At 39.1% G+C, this 19,679-nt stretch overlaps 1 protein-coding gene across 3 annotated transcripts in view; it reads right to left on the bottom strand.

The window, feature by feature from the left end:
- UNC79 (unc-79 subunit of NALCN channel complex) overlaps positions 1 to 19,679 on the bottom strand; it is a 249,818-nt gene that overhangs the window by 61,662 nt on the left and 168,477 nt on the right. For 2 of the 3 annotated variants that reach the window (XM_027120418.1, XM_027120419.1), the window contains 7 exons: positions 18,782 to 18,964; positions 18,042 to 18,204; positions 15,438 to 15,587; positions 13,636 to 14,853; positions 6,416 to 6,523; positions 2,912 to 3,028; positions 240 to 323 (listed from right to left, as the gene is read on the bottom strand). In XM_027120418.1, the coding sequence (XP_026976219.1) occupies positions 240 to 323; positions 2,912 to 3,028; positions 6,416 to 6,523; positions 13,636 to 14,853; positions 15,438 to 15,587; positions 18,042 to 18,204; positions 18,782 to 18,964 (2,023 nt within the window). The remainder of the gene's footprint in view (positions 1 to 239; positions 324 to 2,911; positions 3,029 to 6,415; positions 6,524 to 13,635; positions 14,854 to 15,437; positions 15,588 to 18,041; positions 18,205 to 18,781; positions 18,965 to 19,679) is intronic. The other variant, XM_027120421.1, reaches the window with a different exon arrangement.

Below are 19,679 nucleotides of genomic sequence, written 5' to 3'. Positions count from 1 at the left end.
CTAGACTTGCTTTGTGTGGCCCTAAAGGTTAAAAATTCACTATAAGGAAGAAATTTTTGTCAGTCATGTTCAAAGATGAGATGTCGTACATTCCCAGGTCCTGGAAGCGTTTGCGCAAAGGTTGGATCCACTTCATGGAGCTGCTGAAGAAGAGATTTCAGCACCTGCTGGGTGACTAGATGATTGACATATATGGTTTCTTTCACCCTTTCGGTCTGAGATTCTGCGACTCAGCTCACCTCTCATTCTCAGTGGCTGTCCCTCCAAGTCAGGGTTTAGGCACATTGGCACATTACACTGGCGTTTCCCAGGCTGTATCTGTTCTGTGGATAAATAGAACATTTCAGTCTTCATTGCGGTCAATTGCGCACAATTCACAATACAAAGAATTAAACCAATAATCTCTTGGGGCCATATTGTGGTGATTGTTACTGTTGATTATTAACATTTACAGGAAACATCCTAGATTTTAGGGTAGGGTTGCTTGGGGTTTCACTACAAACCTGCCATTCAGGTGTATGAGATGCAGCTGAAAGCAGGAGAGTATCTAAAACCATCCCTAAAAGTCCAGATTCTCTAATCCCTCCCCCACAAAAGCTCAAATCGCAAATCTCTTGATATGAAATGAAAGAAATGAAAGGCTAATGTCACAGCCATGAAAGACATGTTTTATGCACATCAATAAATACGTAAGTGATCATTTGTGGCAATGACCAGACAGATCGTACAGAAAACATGTGGAACTGGTAGCAAGGAAATGACAGGCATTTGACTGAGGGCTGCAGAACGGGAATAAGGGGACAGGGGCAAATGGAGGAGTAGTGCTTCAGGAACATTTTTTTCATGTGAAAGATGAGGCGAGAAGCAAGCCATCAGATACGCATGGGGGGAGAAGAGGCAGGTATCCTCTGAGCAAGCAGGTACATGCTGAGGTGAGTCGATCGTGACCCATGCTTTAGGCTGCCTTTCTCAGTGTGTCTGCATGACCAGATCTGTTCTTTTGGAGACTAGCAAGTCACTGAATCAACGTATGTGGTATAAAGTGACATGCCACGTAACAAAAAACTCCACACTCATCAACTCTCTCTGGTCTTGGATTTGGGGAGAATTTTTATGACACTAATAAAAAAAAAGAATATTGAGATGAAGCTCTAGGAGGACTTGGTGACTAGCAAACCAACTTGGAGGATGGAAAACAAGCCCAGGAAAACTCAGACGAAAGAAATTCAGACAGCATGTAAATGGTTAAGTATTAGATGATAAACCAGAGTGACATGAACAAGGCTGAGGTTTAGTTGAAAAGTGAAAAATTCAGTTAAATGGGTTATTTGGCATCATGTAGGTTTTTTTTTAGATTAAAATTTGGATTAGAAATTGAGATCTATTTGCCTTTTTATAACTCTACAGAGTCAATCAAACTAAGCTTAATTGTAGTCAGAATCCAAAATGGAGAGCTTAGGCTGAGCTTGCTACAGAGAACAGCAGCATGGTAAAATAATCTTCAGGTCAACCTAACGAAAGATGGGCATTTAATTATCGGAGAATGAACCTAACAGCAGCTTCCATTCTCAGTTTTACATAGCACGAGCTCAGTAAAGAGAGGAACAAAGTCCTCTTTGGTGTGAACAGAAAAGCTTCACCCAAACCCAGTAAACTCTCAAGGCTGGTTATTCAATGTCTTTCTCCTTGTCTCCCTTGCCCGTTGGCTTTTGGCCATTTCATTATTCACTACCACTTATCACTAAAAAGAAGACAAAACACTAAACCTTTAAAATGTTAAGAACCTTAATAAAGGCCAGGAGAGCTGAAATTATCTGTTAAATATAGGATTGGGTATGGTGTGTAGGATTTAGTTATCTAGACTAGCTCTCTTTTTTTTCTTGAAGAACAGTGGGGAAAATAAGACGAAATATATGTAAATATTATGGTTGTGAAAAATTAACAGTATCTCAATATTTTGGTTTTGTGGACACTGTAATTCCTGGTCATAAAGAAAGCTATTAAAATAATTTCATATAACTGTAGCCAGAAAGTATACTAACCACGATACAAAAATAGTCCTATCCAAGTGTTGGCCCCCAGAGCATACCACAGTAGTAAACCCTGACATTTTCAAAGTGCATGCGTCTTGCAAAAAGCTTTCACATATATAATCTTGTAATCAAATGACCCATTTAATTAAAAAAGAAAAAAAGAAAAGGCAGGCACTCAAAAGAGCAGAATTGCAGCTGTACTACTGGCTTGAGAAAGTAGTACATGTGCAGAACGTGGTAACAAAGTTTAGAAAATGCAGTGATCATGTTTAAAATAGACATGTCATGGCGGTCAATTCTTACTTTAAAATTGAGGTTAGAGGCAGTTCCATCGTATGAGCATGAGGGTGTGCGGCTGCAACCTGGTGACCCTGCTGACTAAAACACAGAGCTCATATTCCCAAACCTACCGGCAGATCATGACGTCACTAAGCTGACATTTGTTATTACTGTTATTATTACTATCAATAGTCCCTCATTTTTGATAATTCAGAGTTTATAAAACAGAGAATATTGATAATCTGGTGTTTTGTTTTGTTTTCTAATTTGCATCATGAAATCATAGTTCCATTCCCTCCTTTATGCATTTATATCATTTAACCCCCAAAGAGATAGCCTAGCATCTGGTATCTGGGTCTTAGAGGAAAACAAACAAACAAACAAAAAAAAAGAGTTGGACCAGCCGAGATGGAAGAACCGGTGGCTCTAGAATACTTGGAAAGTTTAAATAGACTTATTAATTACCTTAGGTTAAAAAAATTGTTTGAACCACAGAATATGAGAAAAAATCTATTCCTTCACAAGGAAGCAGAGGGGACACAGAGAAAGTGGCATTCGCTAATCTGAGAGGTAAAACAAGAAGAAAAAGCTTGACCCACCAGTGTCCCAGTTGCTGATGTTATGGGGGGCGCTAGACTGATGTTCCAGCTGTCGCTTCATTAACTGGCTCATTGTCAGAGCTCCCAGGGATCCCCTTTTCATCTGCCTATACTGAGCTATATGGAGGAAATTAGGAGATAATTACTAGGGGGAATAAATATGCACAGCACACAAAGGCTCTACACATCCATACAGACTCTTAATTGAACCTTCATTGGCTATTCATCATTGTTTAGTGAGTTGTACACTCCTGTCCAGATGAAAAACTAAGGCACTATGCTATTTCTGGTGCCTGTCTTCACTCGATAAAGAAAGAAACAGTGCCTATGAGCGCTTATCTGTAGCCTGTAAATATTTACCCCAGTTACAACAATATGATACTTTCATTTACTTTTTAATTTATATACTCTGCCTTGTTCCCAAAAGGATTCAAGACAGATACTACTGCTTTGAATTTATAGCTTAACTTTCTTTAATGGAGCTGTGCATACATGTATAGTTTCAGTTTCCATTGTATCCCTCTGAGGCCCCCGTGCATGTGTGTGTGTTTGTGTATGTACATGCATATTTTGGAGTAGGATGACACATATCAACCCCAATTTTTAGGGAGAAATTGAAGCAAATGAAATTATGTTCCTTGGAACCGACCAGCAAATGAGGTGGTCGTAAAACCAAAACATGTTGACTCCAAAGTCAATGCTGTTTTCAATCTCTGTATGAGCCTCTGCCTACTGTTGGCAAAATGTGAATTGAATAACATTCCACAAGTATATTCTAGTACACATCTTTGTTTTAAAAAAAAATAGTGGTAACATTTTTATCTTGCAATTAGGCATTGACAAATATCCCATGATTGATAAGTCACATACATAAGCATCTCCAAACCGGAAAAACAGTGAAAAGCACTTCTGACAACAGACTGCTGAGTGAGAAAGCAACCTGTCTCCTACCCTCCTATCCCTCCTCAAGTGGCCCCACCAATCCCTGCCACCAGCCCAGTGAGAAAGGAAGAGCATCGCTAAGAGGCCTTTTATACACGATCCCAAACAACTGGATATTTGAGAACTCGTGGTTATTCACTCTCTTATAAGGACAATTTCAGAAACCGAAGCTCTGAAATACATGGTCTAGAAGGAGATGGTAGAAACCGAGATGTCTTTATGGCCCTAGGAAGCCTTACGTGTTATACACAGGTTTCACAATCATGGTACCAGGGCAGCAACTTGGTGTGATGTGAAATCAATTATGACATTATTTTTAATGTAATTAGCATGCTGTTTGATTCATGGTGGTCATGGCATGTTTAGCTACAAAATAATCAGCTGATAAACTGAGCAAAAAAGAGGGGTGTGATGAGAATTCTTGTGTCTTGGAGTCCATGTTAACTGAATTCATGGAAATGACTATGCAAACTAATGAAAAATCTGATTCTTGTGGTTGATTGGTAAATTTTGCAATTTCATGGTTCACTTGAAAGTGCAGCTCCAGGTAAAATCCAAAGGCAGAAATCTTTTAGAAAATTTAACAAATTTCAAGTAAAATTCAAAAGCAGAAATCTTTTGGAAGATCGACAAATTTAAAAATTAGCCCCATCTATCAGACAAAATCAAAGAAGGATTAGAAACCTCTAGTGATTGATTAATTTCTCCAGTCCTCAGTATTTTTTTAAAGACAGAAGAATTCCCTGAGAGTAAAGTCCCTTAATGTTTAGCTCAGTGTGTAAAGCACCTGGCATTATGTCTCTAAGAACACACCACCAAGAGCTATCCAATACATGCTTTAAATGGAGAGAAGGAGGAAGGTGGAAATTTAATGATGCACTATGCTGAATCCAAAAGGGCTAGATTCAATCATGACTTCACGATCATGATTCATTGATACACTTATTTTATGATACCTGTAACTAGCACTGAAGTCCAACTGACTTAAGTCATCCTATCTCAAATTATATCCAACTTGGAATTCTAACTATAATTCACTTTTTTCAGATGACTCATGCAAATTAGGAGGAGAAGATACACTTTCATGATTTTGGTATATGGACTTAAAAATGGGCATTTTTTCATGTTATAAAACAGATTTTTTGTGATAAAAGAAGAACAATTAGATTCAGAACGAGGCGTTCTTCTTTGCTGCCAAAAGGGCAAATAACTGTTACTTGAAAATGCTTTCTTAGAATTTCTGTAATCTCTATTATAACTGAATTTGAATTATTCTAAGGCAGTGTGGTATACTAAAAAACACCATGGGCTTGAAAAATCAAACAGACCTAGCATCAATTCCTGTCTCTATCACTTAATAGCCGTATGACTTTAGGCAAGTCACTTAGCCTCTCTGAACCTGTTTCTTAATCTATGAAAACTGGGTCAATAATATCTGCCATGCAGTGCTGACGCGAGGATTTAATAAGGTAGCAATGTGTTAAGAGAGCAACCACTTAGCACAGTGCCTGGAACATGGTGTCAAATAATTGGTAGCAATTATGACTATTATGTCTGTAAATGCCTGGAGAACAAGGGGTGTCTTATTTATTCACCTGTGATCACCAGTACCAAGCACAGTGCCTGGCACTCAGCAGACACTTAATAAATAGTTGCTGAATGAATGAAAGCATGAATGATGAAGATGACGATGTTGTTCCATACTACCAGTCCAGCATTTAAGTTAAGATCTTTATCTGGTTTTCAGGATCATCTTTATTTCAAAAGATTGTCAAAGGAAAATGCACTAGCCCTTGAGGCAGTGGCCACATAGAACACAAAATACACCAGCACAGATGACAAGGGTTTGCAGAAGTTGCACCACTGTTTGTATCTCTGATTCCTACTGAGAATTTCCCATGCTAAAGTCTTTTAATTGACTCCACTGAGCCAGGTGGACACCCTTATTTTCACCTCAGTGGAACTCAAGCTCCTCATGGGCAAAATATAGGACCCAACAAACAAGGTAGTTTCAAAATACTGAATAGTTGCCTCCAGTAGATCCAGGAATACTTCATGCCATTTTAATTTTCCGATCCAAAAGCGCTATATTCAATAATAACTTTGGGATCATGATATATCTGATACATTTATTTGATGATAACTTAGATAAAAAGTTTGTCAATGATGGAGGTGATTCAAATTAAACAAAGGTGTTTCATGTAAAATTCTGTCACAGACAATGTTTTTCACTTGTCCCAAAACCAGTTCCATGTTTTATGTTTAGGCTAGTCATACATAATACTTATTTTATTGAATTATCCAGTGATTATACCTTAACAAATTAGGATTCTTGGCCTATCAGTGGCTGTACTGATTTATCAAACACTTGAGATGCTCACAAAAGTGGGCCTATGTCTCAGGGTCTCTGAGAACATACAACACAGTGTCACCTAGGAAGCTAACACAACGTGAAAAAAAAGAAGAAAAAAACAATACCAAGAGTGTGAAAATTGAAAACTATGCAGCAGATAATGTTCCAAATCAATGTACAGGTGAAATGATCAGCAAAGGAAATCTTACTTGATATTGAAGAATGGCTACTTGTTTCTGGCACACCTGCTTCTAATGTAGGGGCAGATGAGGATTCTCGTGGCATTTCCAAAGTTGAAAGTCCTTTAGTAGCAGGATCTACAAACAGAAATATTATTTAAAACACAGAACATTGATTAAAAGCAAGTTCAAGAACCTTTTTCATATATTTTCCCCTCTTGCCCAATTCTCCCATTCAAATCATTATATACTTTCTGGCCCTACTAACTACTTTAATGGAATCACATACACACTGGTTTCAAAGTTCCGTGGGAGTTGTATCCACATTATATTCTGCATGTGTTGCTGTGCCTCTCAGAAATTAACGACAGCACAATTACAAAGCTAGAGCTCAGCGCGCTCATATCACATATCTTTGCACCTTTCCGGAACTGAATTTCTTTTCATACAAAACCCAAAGACACCTACAGTTGATCCACCTATATCATTCCACCACTCCACCTTTGTCTGGCAATTTCCTACTCATCACTTACATCTCAATTTATATAGACAGTTCCTCCTCCAGAAAAGCATCCAGGACCCCCACCCCCAGATTCAAACAAAAAACTGAATCATGTGACCCTCTTATGCAATCCCAGAACACCCTGTCCTAACCTGTACCAAAATGAACACGCCATAATGTAACTGTCTGTTTACCGGTCTACAACCTTTGCTAAATCATAAGTAATTTCAGAGCAGGGACTGTATCTAACTTGATAATTACTTACCAATTACTCAGGTTTTCGATTTTATTAGTTGAGCAAGAAAGACGTATCATTTGCTTCTGCTGTTGACAAATGCATCTAAGGTAAAATATTTTCTGCATATAATATTGTCTTTTTCATCTATGAATAATGGGAAACAAGCTGTCCCACATTATTCTAGGTAAAGATTATCCTTTAAAGCTTTTTGAAAAGTTTAGTGGTTTATCATGGAAAACCCCTAAAACTTTTTTATAAACTTCCTTGACATCTTAAGCAACACTCACTGTATATTGAGTTCAATGAGCAGCCTGGAATTACCACTATGGGCTTCCATGATTATAACATGTCCACCCTAAATGGCTTCAAGTTCTTAAGCTTCATGACATCTGTCTCCTCCTTTTCAGGTTATCAATTGTTTTTCTTGCCACAGAGCAAGTCACCATACATTCACACATACATAAAATATAAGTATGCAGATGCTATTCTACTATTGGGTGATCATTAAACTTATTAAACTGTCAGAAATAAAAGTAAAATAGATCCTAGGTGAGGGCTGAGGAGAAAAGCTTTTAAGCACTGATTCTGGAACATCTATTTTTGGTTCTCAGAGGTCTTTCTGAATAGATACATTTGCCAGATAAATACTTTCTTGGTAACAAAAGAAGTATAACTGTTACAATGTTTCCCAAACTCTCCAAATACAGCATAAAAATAACTACCCATTAAAAATTCCTTAGTGATTAAGCTATTGCTTTTCTCTTAGGTATTCTCCACAAACCACAAGTTTAAAACATGCATAATTACCTCTCTTACCCTTATCTGCTTCTGGTTTACATTTGCTGCTACTCTGGCATAATAATCCCACCGATAATGTAGAACAAGAAAGCTTAAAGGCAAGAATTCTTTAACAGATTATTGAGACTTTTAGAGTCTCGATACGCTTATTAAAATCCTTGGTATCTTTAATTTTAAAGAAACGTCATAACTGTAAGATACTTATTAATAATCATTAGTGTACCAAGATTCTTTAAGCCAGGCAATTTTTGCTCAGTCCTAAATCATTTTATGAAGCCTTCCATTTGTATATAGTTTAAGACAACAAGTATTTGAATAGAGCTATACACTTAGCTTAAAATTCTTCTATTCAATTTTTTATACTGATATGAAGAAAATGTCATGTTATTGATTCATTCATTCATCAAATATTTGCCACCACTCTACTAGGTACTTGGGATACAATCAAAGAACAAACCAGAGAAAATTTCTTGCCTTTGAGAGAACAGTGGGGACAGACAGACAATAATTAACATACATAAAAGTAAATAAATTATTATATATTAGAAGAATAATTCTTTATAGAAGAGAAACAGAGAAGAGAAAGTGATTCTAAGATGCCGGGCAGGGGTGGAAAGGTGGGGTGTGGTCCAGGCCTCATGGGGAACCTGATGTTTGAACAGAGAATTAAAAGAAATGAGAGAGGGAGCCAGGCAGGTATCTGGAGAATACAGTTTCAGGCTGAGGGACCAGCCGGTGCAAAGGCCCCAAGGTAAGAAAATGTAAGGAGTGTTCAAAAAATGGCAGGAGGCCACTGTGGCTGAAGAGAAGAAATGTGGAGAGAACCAAGCAAAATGAAGTCAGAGAACTAATGAGAATCAGGACTACATAAAGCATTTTAGGAATTTAAAGGACTTGACTTTTTACTATGAAAGAAATGGGAGCCAATGGAGGGTTTTAAGCGGAGTAATGGTATAATCTCGTGTTTTAAAGGATCACGGTGGCTGCTGCGTTGGGCAGATACGAAGGCAATATGGGTAAAAGGCAGGAGCCCAGTTAGGAGGCTATGGCAGAGATGTTAATGGCTATGTGAGAGATGTTAATGGCTATGTGAGAGATGTTAATGGCTCAGACCAGGGTGGAAGCAGGGCAGATGGTGAGAAGGAGTAGATTCTGAAGGTAGATTAAGGTGGCCAGATAAAAGAGGACACCCAGTTAAAATTTAATTTGGGATAAACAACAGAAAATTGTTTAGTATGAGTATGTCCCACGCAGTTTTTGGCAGATGAGGCCCCAATTCCTCACTCCTCTCCGAATCAATGACCGTTGCCATGTAACTTAAAAGTTCCTCCCACTAAAGAGGCAGAGTGTATTTCCCCTCTTGACTTTGTTTCCAGCCACGTGATTTGCTTTGGCTTGTGGAATGTTTGCAGGCATAACATGACCAAAGGCTTGCCAAGCTCCTGTGCAACGGGGCTTGCTCTCTTGTGCCTCTTCCATCACCCTAAGAAAAATACTTCCAGGCTTCATGGGTCCCAGGAGGAGGCTGGCCACCCAGTCCAGCCTAGATTAGCTGTTCTGCAGATAGCCAACAGCCCTTGAATTGAATAAATGCTTATTGTTATATGTTGCTGATATCTGTATGTTTATTTGTTACACGGCATTATTCCAGCAGTAGGTACCTAACAGAGTTGTCTCAGTATACAGGCAGTATGTAAAACTACAAGAGTAGATGACATCACCAACTCACTGAGTGTAGACAAGCCTGAGAAAAGGACCAAGGACAAAGACCCTGGGGCACTCCCTCATTAGGGAGTTAAGGAGGAACCGAAAAAAGAGATTGAGAAGGAGTGACCACTGAATATGCAGAAAACCAAGAGAATGTGTATCCCAGAAGCCAAGTGACGTGGGGGTGATCAGCTCTGTGAACTATTGAGTCAGAAGATAATATCTAAGAGCTGACCATTGGATTTAGCAGTGGAGGCCACTGGTGACATTGACAAGTGAAGTTTGGGTGAACTCTGGAAGCCTCATAGGAATGATGTGTACTTTTTAGAAAGAATAGTATGGGAGAAAATTGGGAATAGTGATAGTACAGATAACTCCTTAAAAAGTTCTGCTAAAACCTAGAGGGTATTATGCTAAGTAAAGTAAGCCAGACAGAGAAAAACAAATACTCTATGATTTCCCCTATATGTGGATTCTTAAAAACAAAACAAGTGAACAAGCAAAAGAGAAACAGATTCATAGATACAGAGAACAAACTGGTGGCTGCCAGAGAGGAGGGGGATGGAGGGATGGACAAAATAGGTGAAGAGGATTAAGAGGCACAAACTTCCAGTTATATAAAATGAGTCATGGGGATGTAACACACAGAATAGGGAATATAGTCAACAATACTGTAGTAGCTTTAAATGGTGATAGATGGTAACTAGACTTATCATGGTGATTATTTTGTAATGCATATAAACATTGAATTGCTATGTTGTACACCTAAAGTTAATATAATATTGTATGTCAATTATACTTCAATAAAAAGGCGGGGGTGTTTATTGCTAAAAGGGAAGAAGCAAATGGGATAATAATGGGGAGAATTAGGATCAAGAGCTTTTTTAAAAAGAGAGAAATAAGATGATGTTTGTATATTCAAGTAAAGATACCTTAGAAAAAACTAAGGGAGGAGCAAGAGGGGAGATTTCTGGGCGTACATCCTTGAGTAAGTAAGAGAGATGGAATCATGTCCGCATGTGGAAAGGCTGACTTCAGACCAAAACACAGTTCACTTGCAGCCCCAGCTAGGAAGGCCAGGTATATGGGTGCAGTTGATGGAAGGGAGGCAGAGGAAGGGGTCGGAGGATGTGGAAATCTCTTCAGATTATGTCAAATAGGAAGAGATACTGAAAGTCTGGAAAGAAAAGTAGCTATGAAATAATCAGGACAATGGAAACGTGAATGGACCAGGGAAATACGGTGTGATGCCAGGTAGCTTTAAGGACCCAGTTGAGGTTCATGGTCATGAATTTAAAATAAGACCAGTCAATATTGTTATGCGTTTTTTTCTCCAGCCACACTCATCTGATAGGTACAGGTGTTGGTAGATGGAAAGGCAGATTTGATGAGGGCTGTGTTTAGCCAAGCAAGTCTGAAAAAGCAGAGGTCAGGAATGATGTAGGCAAGAAGGGATTGTAATGATTGACTTGAGAAGGGAAGACATGAAGAAGGGGAGGAACAGTGAGAGGCAATAGGATCAATACAGTGCTTTCCAGAGAGAGAGGAAATGGTAATCAGAGAATGGGAGACATTGGACTGACACCATGGACAGGCTGCAGTTATTGATAATAACAAGTTCTGTGATATGACCATAGGAATAAGTAACTGAGTGAGGGTGGAAGATGAAAAAAAAAAAGTCTCTGGGGAAGACGAATTCGAGGAACTGAGAAGCCAGAGTGTCAGAAAACACTGTACTAAGACACTGTACTATGTGTATTAATACTGAAATCAACAAGAATTAAGACAGGAATAGTTTAGGAAAGAGTAAAAAGAGCCAGGAATTAAAATTGTCAATAAATGAGAAAGTCAGGGTAAGTAATGTGAGATTCAGAGCTGGGTGTTTTTAAAGACAAGGTGGGAATGGTCTGAAGGGGGAAATGATGAGCAAGGAAGATGCCTACACCCCGGCCCTAGTCCAAGGACACGCTTCCTCAGGGAACAGCTGGGTTTCCATTAGACTAAGAAGGGAAAGGAAACAGAGCACATGAAGGACCATGAATTTCTGATGGAGGAAAAGTTTCAGGAATTGCGATAAGGTGGGAGAAAGGATCTGGACAGGAGATGTGCAAGGCCTTATGGAAATTAGAGTGAGAGAGATGAAGGGTGATCTGGAGCTTCTTGCAGGGACTGACATGAACAGAAGGAAAGTACACAATGCCATTAGACTTGGCAGACTCAAGGCAATTAGCAATGGCAAGGCTGTGAGTCCAGGCCTCCCCTGACTATGACCGACAGAGGCAAGAAGATCTGGGGAAGCCTGAGTCTTACTCTGAGCACATGGCCCTCCTTCCAACACCCAGCAAGGAAGGGTAGCTCTGCATGTCTGTGGCAGGTGGGACACTACGCAGATATAAAATGATTATGACAGTATAACCTATATTATAAAAATTTTAAATACATATCATCTTAATTGTCAGATACTTTCCTTCTTGCTCTGGTAACAAATATATTAATATAATACCAATCTCCTCCCTGGTAGCCTGGGGAACAACCTGACATAAGGATGAATAAAGAAGGCAACACACACACACAAACATACATACCACAACCTATATACAACCTATATATCATATATACCCACCCTATTGACCTCATATAGTTTCTTATATACCCACCCTACAGACCTTATATGGTTTCTTATATACCCACCTATAGACCTCTATAGTTTCTAGGTCAGTGCTTTGCTCCATCTATATGCAATAATTTTCTTGGCTCCAAATAATAAAAGTGTGTCCCAGTTTCCCTAGAAACCTTCTTACACTTTCTTGTTATTATGAGAATCTTTTTCTTCCCCCCGCCTGGCTGGAGCATGGCCTTTTCCAAATACATTAATGTTCATTTGACAAGTTTTTACAGAGCCCCTTGAAGGTACACAGCTCTGTCCTATGAAGTAGAGAACAATTGGAAAGCTCAGGAAATGCCCGGGGCAAATAAAAGGGCTGAGCCTGTTCTCTGAGGAGTTGCTTTTGTTATGGAGTGGGGGAGAAGTGCTGTGTGACCTGGGGCAGGGCACGTCCCCTCCTCCGAGTGTCAGTGTCCTCTTATAGGAAATGAGGGATTATACTAGAGGTCCCCAAGATTTTTGCCAGTGCTCAATGTTCTGTAGTCCACGGATCTACTAAAATAATCATCCCTGGCCAATCTCATTTTTTCTAGAGATTCACATTCTTTTTTGTTTTTTTTTTAAAATATGGGCTGAGAAATGACGCAACATTCTGATCAGTATTATGATAACAGAGCAGAGAACTGTGTTTTAGGATGAGGTGGACTACCAGCTTGTCACTTTTTCAAGTTAATCTTTCTTGGAAACAGTGCCTCCAAGGAAACACAAGAAACAGCATTTGAGGCAGGAAGTGCTCGTACTATAACAACTTCACCATCAACTGGTGACCATGGATTACAGTCTAGGTTGTAACTGGGCTCTTTTTGGTTCCTGAGGGCACACAATGTCTGCCAGACTGCTGATACTTGCTTAGAATATGTAACCAGTATAGACCCTAAATGACTATACAGTCAATTCTTAATCATTCCAAGCACTCTCTGCTTTATTTTAGCCCTTCATGATATTTTAGCTGTATCATAATTCACTAAAGTATAGCAGGAAAAAAAAGAAAGCAATAAGAGTTCAATTAATGACTTTTGCTGTTTGAGGAAAACGAAAATGATACTTGGAATGTCTTGATATGAATTAATCATTGCCTCTTGTTGTCAAGGATGATCAAGAATTGAGTGCAGAGTTTAGAAACAACCAATACAGAAACCTTTATGGAGCCAATAGAACCACATCTGAATCCAACACACTCCAGTAAGCAGGAAGGGTTCAGAGTGATAATGAAGCAATTATAATGTCATTCCTTGACATTTTAAAATTGAGAGTTTGATGCGTATCAGTGCTAAGACCCTAACAAGTAAAATGCAGAAACGTGAACGTAAGGCTGGGAGAAAGAAGAGAGACGCGCTCACCTGGATCTTTCTGATCTCCCAATTTGTCTAGAATGTTGAAGGAAATGTCAAGGTACTCTCTCTGGATGGCACTGACCGCAATCTTCCTCTGTTTCCTCTGCCTGGGGACAATCTGAATCTTAAATTCAGATTCCTCAGCTCCCTCCTCTTCTGCCTTCCTTTCAGGGTTCTGTTCTGCGTCTGATTCAGCACCGGCGTCTGGCTTCTCACTTTCCATTGGATTCTCCGAATCTTCAGGGACTTTGAGGAGGACAGTTTTTGCCCCTGAACTTGGCATCAGCCCACCGGGCTTCGCTTCCTCAGTGCTGGGCTCAGGGTTATCGTCCAGTGACATCTCAGGGAGAGCAAGCGTCTTCTGAAGGAGGTCTCGTTTTTGCTTAAGCGTGAGCGGGCTGCCACAGGAAAACCCTTGCAGCTCCTCAGGCTTTGATAATTCTTCGGAGTCCGTGGGGTCTTCCAGAGCTATGAGAGGGGGGTCCCTGTCACCCGCCGACTGGTTATTTCCTGAGTCCTTAGAAGAAAAGTCTTTGGAACAGTCTTCCACGCTTACTCGCACGAGGGGCGTCGTACTGAGGCTGAGGACAGAGGGGCGGTTGCGGATGGAGGGAGAGGAAGCAGCATCCTTACCAGAGGTACCATCGTCCCCTTGGTCCATGGTCTCCTCTTCATCACTCTCTACTATTCGGAGAGGGGGAAGAGGTTCAAACACAAGGGAGTCGCTGTCCGATGTTGAGAGCGTAGAGTGTTTTTCAGGCCCAGATGTTGAATCTGAGGACAAGTCTATCAGATCTAAATCCTCTTTGGGAGCAGGCTTTAGTGGGGAATCCACTTTCACCTCAAATGTCTCCATGCAGTTTAACCTAACTTCTGGTATTACAGGCCTCCGAGCTTCTTGAAAACCTTCCAGAGCTGGGTTCTCGGGGATTTCGGCATTGTCAGACCTCGTAGCAGAGTTCTGTCTAGACCGTCCATGGTCATGCTGTCTTTGCATGAAATAAGCAGCTTGGGCTGGAGGCTTGTCTATGTCACACCGGTCTATGCAGGACTTCCTACGGTGCTCATCTAGCGTGAACAGGAGGGAGTCTGCATTCCCTATATCAAGAGACTTTTGTTTTAAAGAGCGCAGCTTTTTTTTCTGAATGCTTTCTTCTCTCACACAGTGTAGAATGTTGTCTTGTAATGCACCCGTTTCTCTATATTCGGCCAGTTCTATTTCACCTGATTAAAACAGAAAAAGCTAGTACTATTTTACTTGGAGATTTCAGCTTTCTCTTCCCCTCAAACTTGGGCATACAATTGGCATCAACCATAATCATAATCCCAGCTCTACCGGAAGGTAAAACTGACTTCCCGGCCACATTTTCATAAGGTTCATTCTAATTTCAAAACCCAGAAAACTCTGGAATGAGAGAACCCCAAAAGGCAGTTTAAGATCTTATTTCTGAAACCAGGCTTCGGGATAATTCCTCAGCTCTGTTCATTCGTGCACAGGAGAGGGGATCGCTTTTGGCTGAGGCGGATCTAGGAAACTTTATTCAAATTGTGTGGAAGAGAAGCAAACATTTTGCAACAAACCAAATCAAGCAATGGCCCTCTAAGACGATCATGACGTTAATGATGTATCTGTCAATTCACGTATATATATAAGTGCATATATATATATATACTGGTTGTGCATACATATATATCAAATCAACGGTATTAAAAATGTGTAATAACATAATAAAATTGAGATTTCACCCCCAAAAAATGGTAGAGTACAACATTTCTGCATAAAACTACTAAGAGGAAAAAATTCATACTTCTCTGAACATTCATCTCAACCGGCTGATATTTCACCATTTTGCTGCCGCCTATCCTTTTCAATCTTGCAAAAAAAGTTTGAGACTCTTTATTGCAGGGTCCAGTAGGTGTATCATGAATATCAGATTCATCAAAAACACTATCTTCTTCTAATTGGGGAGAGAAAGTCAAAATTACACTTAAGAGGTTATTCTCTCTTAGGCTGTATCTACACAAGCATTTCATTGAAAGCATTACGGAACACAGCCTGGGGTGGTTCTAAACCAGCCCAAGTCTAGCCTGGCTTGGCATTTCATTCAGGTGTCAAATTATTCATGCGTTGAACAGAGCAACTGTTACAAGTTTGCCCCTCATACTTCATGTCACAGTGGGCAGCATTTTCAAGACAGGCATCTCGATATCCCAATAGGACCCTCATGGGAAAACTTTTCCAATGTACTTAAAACCAGATAACCAATACACGTCAGGAATCTGGGACACTCCTTAAATGTGCCTGCTTTGGGTGAACTTTCAGGCTGATTTGGCAAAAGAAAATTAACAAAATGAGTGGATCTTGCCCCTTCCAAAAATATATGCCTTCCTGGGATTTGAGAACTGGCATAGACACAGCCTAACAGTACATGCACCTTAAACTTTGTGAATGCAAAATACTGTACTCTACATTTGGCAATGAAACACACAACACACAGAGAAAGCTTAGAAAAGCCACCGGTCATCTCAAAAGCTCCACAAATGATTATGGACTGATAAACAAAGGAAAAAGAAAACAGAAAATAACATTTCCCCATATTAAAGTAAGAGTTTGCCACAGGTAGCTATTATGAATCCCAGAAAGAATCTTTGACTCTTATGGTCCTGAGGCCTCATAAACAAACTGGTCACTTAGAGTCCTAACAAGCTTGTTTCTATGTTCTCTTCTATCCACATTTGGCTACTTTTAAATCAAAGAGAAACCCAAAAACACAGTAATGAGGAAAAGGTTGCTATTTTGCAACCATGAAGTCCACTTAATAAATTTTCTTCTTGCATCCTTTAGAAAGGCCAAAGCCATGTACAAAGCAGCAAGAGAAAAGGCTACAAAAATGCATTTAATACCACAGTAAATGGAATTAGCCTACTCTTCAAGTTGAACATCACTGAAATCATAGTATTTGGCCTATACTTATATCTACCTATCTGACAAAATGAGCCTCAGGTGTGATTATGATTATTTAAGACTTCTTGAGTATAAGGGGAGTACCAGCATAGGGTTAAGTTTTAAGGACCGATCCTGTCTTAAAACACAAGATTCTATAAGTTAATGAAATTTGAAGCAGTAGATGTTAGACAAAGTAATCATAATAATCTTTTTGGTCAAATAAAAAAATTAGCGTTAATGATCGAAATGGATACAAAACTCCCAGTGAACTTCTGCGATGATGAGGAAGCCTATCAACACAATGATCTGTTTATTTCCTTTTTAAAAATACTCTCCTTTGAAAAATACTTTTTCGAAGAAATCATTGTGTAACTTCCCTTACGTAACTTGGAAATGATTCTCAAAATGTACTGAATGAGAGAGATGGAAAGACTTCAAGATGGCTCCTCCCATCCAGAAAGGTTCATCTGGGATTGGCCCAAACACTGAGCCCACAGTGACGACATCTATAGCTCAACTGAATCTGTCTAATTTCCCAGGAACTAGGACCTAAGATATTCTTCAGGAAGGATCTGAATGGTACCAGAACTTAATGAACTTAGTTCTGACAGCTCTATCTCTGGCCAACCTAGGCTCTTGGACCTTTTGGCAATAAATGAACAGTGGAACACCGCCTCCAATCCCTCCTATCCAGAAATTTCCAGAGCAGTCCCACCAAAAAGGAATCTATTAACACCACAAAGGGCCACGGGGCACTTGGCTTTCTCCCAGGACTGGATTGATGATGTCACCTTTTACGAGTCTAGTCACCCTGCGACATGCACTAAAGACACACACCTTGGCTCTTCAGCTCTCACCTGAAAACATCCAGGCTGGAAGTTTATCTAAAGTTTCATTCTACTGCCTCCTTTGCCGAAAAGCTATCAATATAAAGAGTGTTGATACTGGAAATAATTTAAACCTACGCAGCAAAAATGTTTCATTTCAGTTGCCTTAAATTAATTCTTATTGAATAAGGAGGCGAGGAAAAAACACTTCAGCAAATTTAGGCTCCATTCAAATCTATGAGCACAAGGTCAGGAGCAAACTAGAGATGGACAAGATTATGGCTCCACTGAGCGCCAACCAAGATCTACTTCACAGTCCAAAGCAAGATGTTTCCAACATATAGGAAAAGGTTTACAAAGCCTCCTTAACTAAACAGCAGACAATTTTTTTTTACAAAACACGATTTCTTATGAAGGGGGCTTTAGAAGCATATCAATTATTTCTCTTGAGTGTTCATTTTAAATAATGAAAGCAGCAACATTCATGGGAAAGTTGGAAAATTAATGAAGCAGTAGGTCATTTTTTGACTCCAGAATGATAGCTGGGGGGGCTCCTCCATCATCTAAGAAAAACATTGTCCAGAAATGTATTACGTATGCAAGCTAAGTTTGAGACAGAATTGAGATATGTAAAGTACCTTTTTCTTTTTCGCTGTATCTGCTTATGTTACTGTTGTCACTGTACAAAGGTCCTGCCGCGGCATGGGGCTTGCAGCTATGATATTGTGCATTGAGTGTATTGACTGTTATGTGAATCAGATGCAGCAGGACCTTGCTGATATCACAGTCTCGGTATGGATACTGCTCAATGAAATGGAGGGAGAAAAATATAAATGGTTATTTTGAAGGGTAAATTTTTCCACTTGATCTTGCTAGATATTTTTCTCAGTCTCTTCTGGGTATAATAAAAAGAAAAATATAGAAAAGCAGAAACATAAATTCTTATCATGGCCTTATTTTGACAAGGCACTGTATTCCCTTCCTCTTGCACCGAATCATGGATGGCAATGCATGCCATTTTGTAGTTATAATTCCTTTCAAGAAAATTACCTGGCATAAACATTTGGTGTATGAATACAATTTTAAATAGTTTTCTTGTTTTCTGACATAATAATTAATATATAGATAAGATATGAGGTTCTGAGCATAAAGAGAGATTATTGATCAATATTCATCAGATTTCGCTTTAAGCATTTTGGAGTATACACTGGCATGGTCTACATTTCTATTTTCATTCCAATGGCTCTTTACTTCTTGACACTAATTGTGTATCATGCATCTTCCTCTGAAGGTCAAATTACTATCCTACAGAGATCTCTTAAATGTTCTCGCTAAGAGAATCATTCCACCCAAAAAATGAGTGACTACAGCAACTCACCTTGTAAAGGATGACAAGCAAGGCCTTCAACCACATCTGCCGGATGTGAGGTTTTAGGGACCAGAGAGAACAACGAGGTGGCTGTTGGAAATAATGCCGTAGTTGAGGACAAGAGCAGTATTTGAGCACCTGAACCACCAAGGGGAGAAGGTGTTTTCCCAAATTAATGTTATAGTCCATAACCTGAAATAGGAAAAAACGTAATAACTGAAGGAAAACTATAAAGAGCATTTATAAGCCAAAAGGAAAACTTTGAACCATCAAAACACGGGAGAAATATTTTACAGGTATCTCACAAAATAGTAATAGTAACGGCCAGTACATATAGAGGGGGAAAAATCCTAGCTCACAAGAAATTTAATAACTTGTAACTTAAATAGTTTTAATCTACTTACCTATTTAATTTATCTACTTAATTATCTGTTGAAAATAAATTTTATCTTTTGAAATGTCCTATTAAACTATTAACTAGAATTAAACTAGAATCAATGAAAACACATAGTATTGGGAATTATGTAGGGAAATGGGCATTCTCAGACACCACTAGCAAGAGTATTTCTCAACGTTTCAGGAGAGCAATTTAGAAACATGTATTCAGAAGTAAGAAAAAGCACATAGCCTCTAATACAGCAATTAAATATATCCTAAGGAAATAATCCGACAGGCATTCCCAGATGTATGCATAAAGATATCCAGCATTATAGCCACCGCAAATTGAAAACAACCTCCATATTCAACAGTATGGAATTAAATAAAAGATTGTTTATATGACAACAGAATACTGTGTAGCCATTAAATGGAAAATGGTACAAATTTATTTACGTGATATGAACTTCATAATAAATTTTAGGTTTAAAAGATACATATATGTATATATATACATATTCATACACACATC

This window comes from Aethalodelphis obliquidens, unplaced genomic scaffold (genome assembly GCF_003676395.1).
Source record: "Aethalodelphis obliquidens isolate GAN/ISIS:26980383/991018 unplaced genomic scaffold, ASM367639v1 scaffold21, whole genome shotgun sequence".
NCBI classification, from domain to species: Eukaryota; Metazoa; Chordata; class Mammalia; order Artiodactyla; family Delphinidae; genus Aethalodelphis; species Aethalodelphis obliquidens.
The sequence above is the reverse complement of the archived record's forward strand: the minus strand, read 5'-3'. Positions and strand labels throughout refer to the sequence as shown.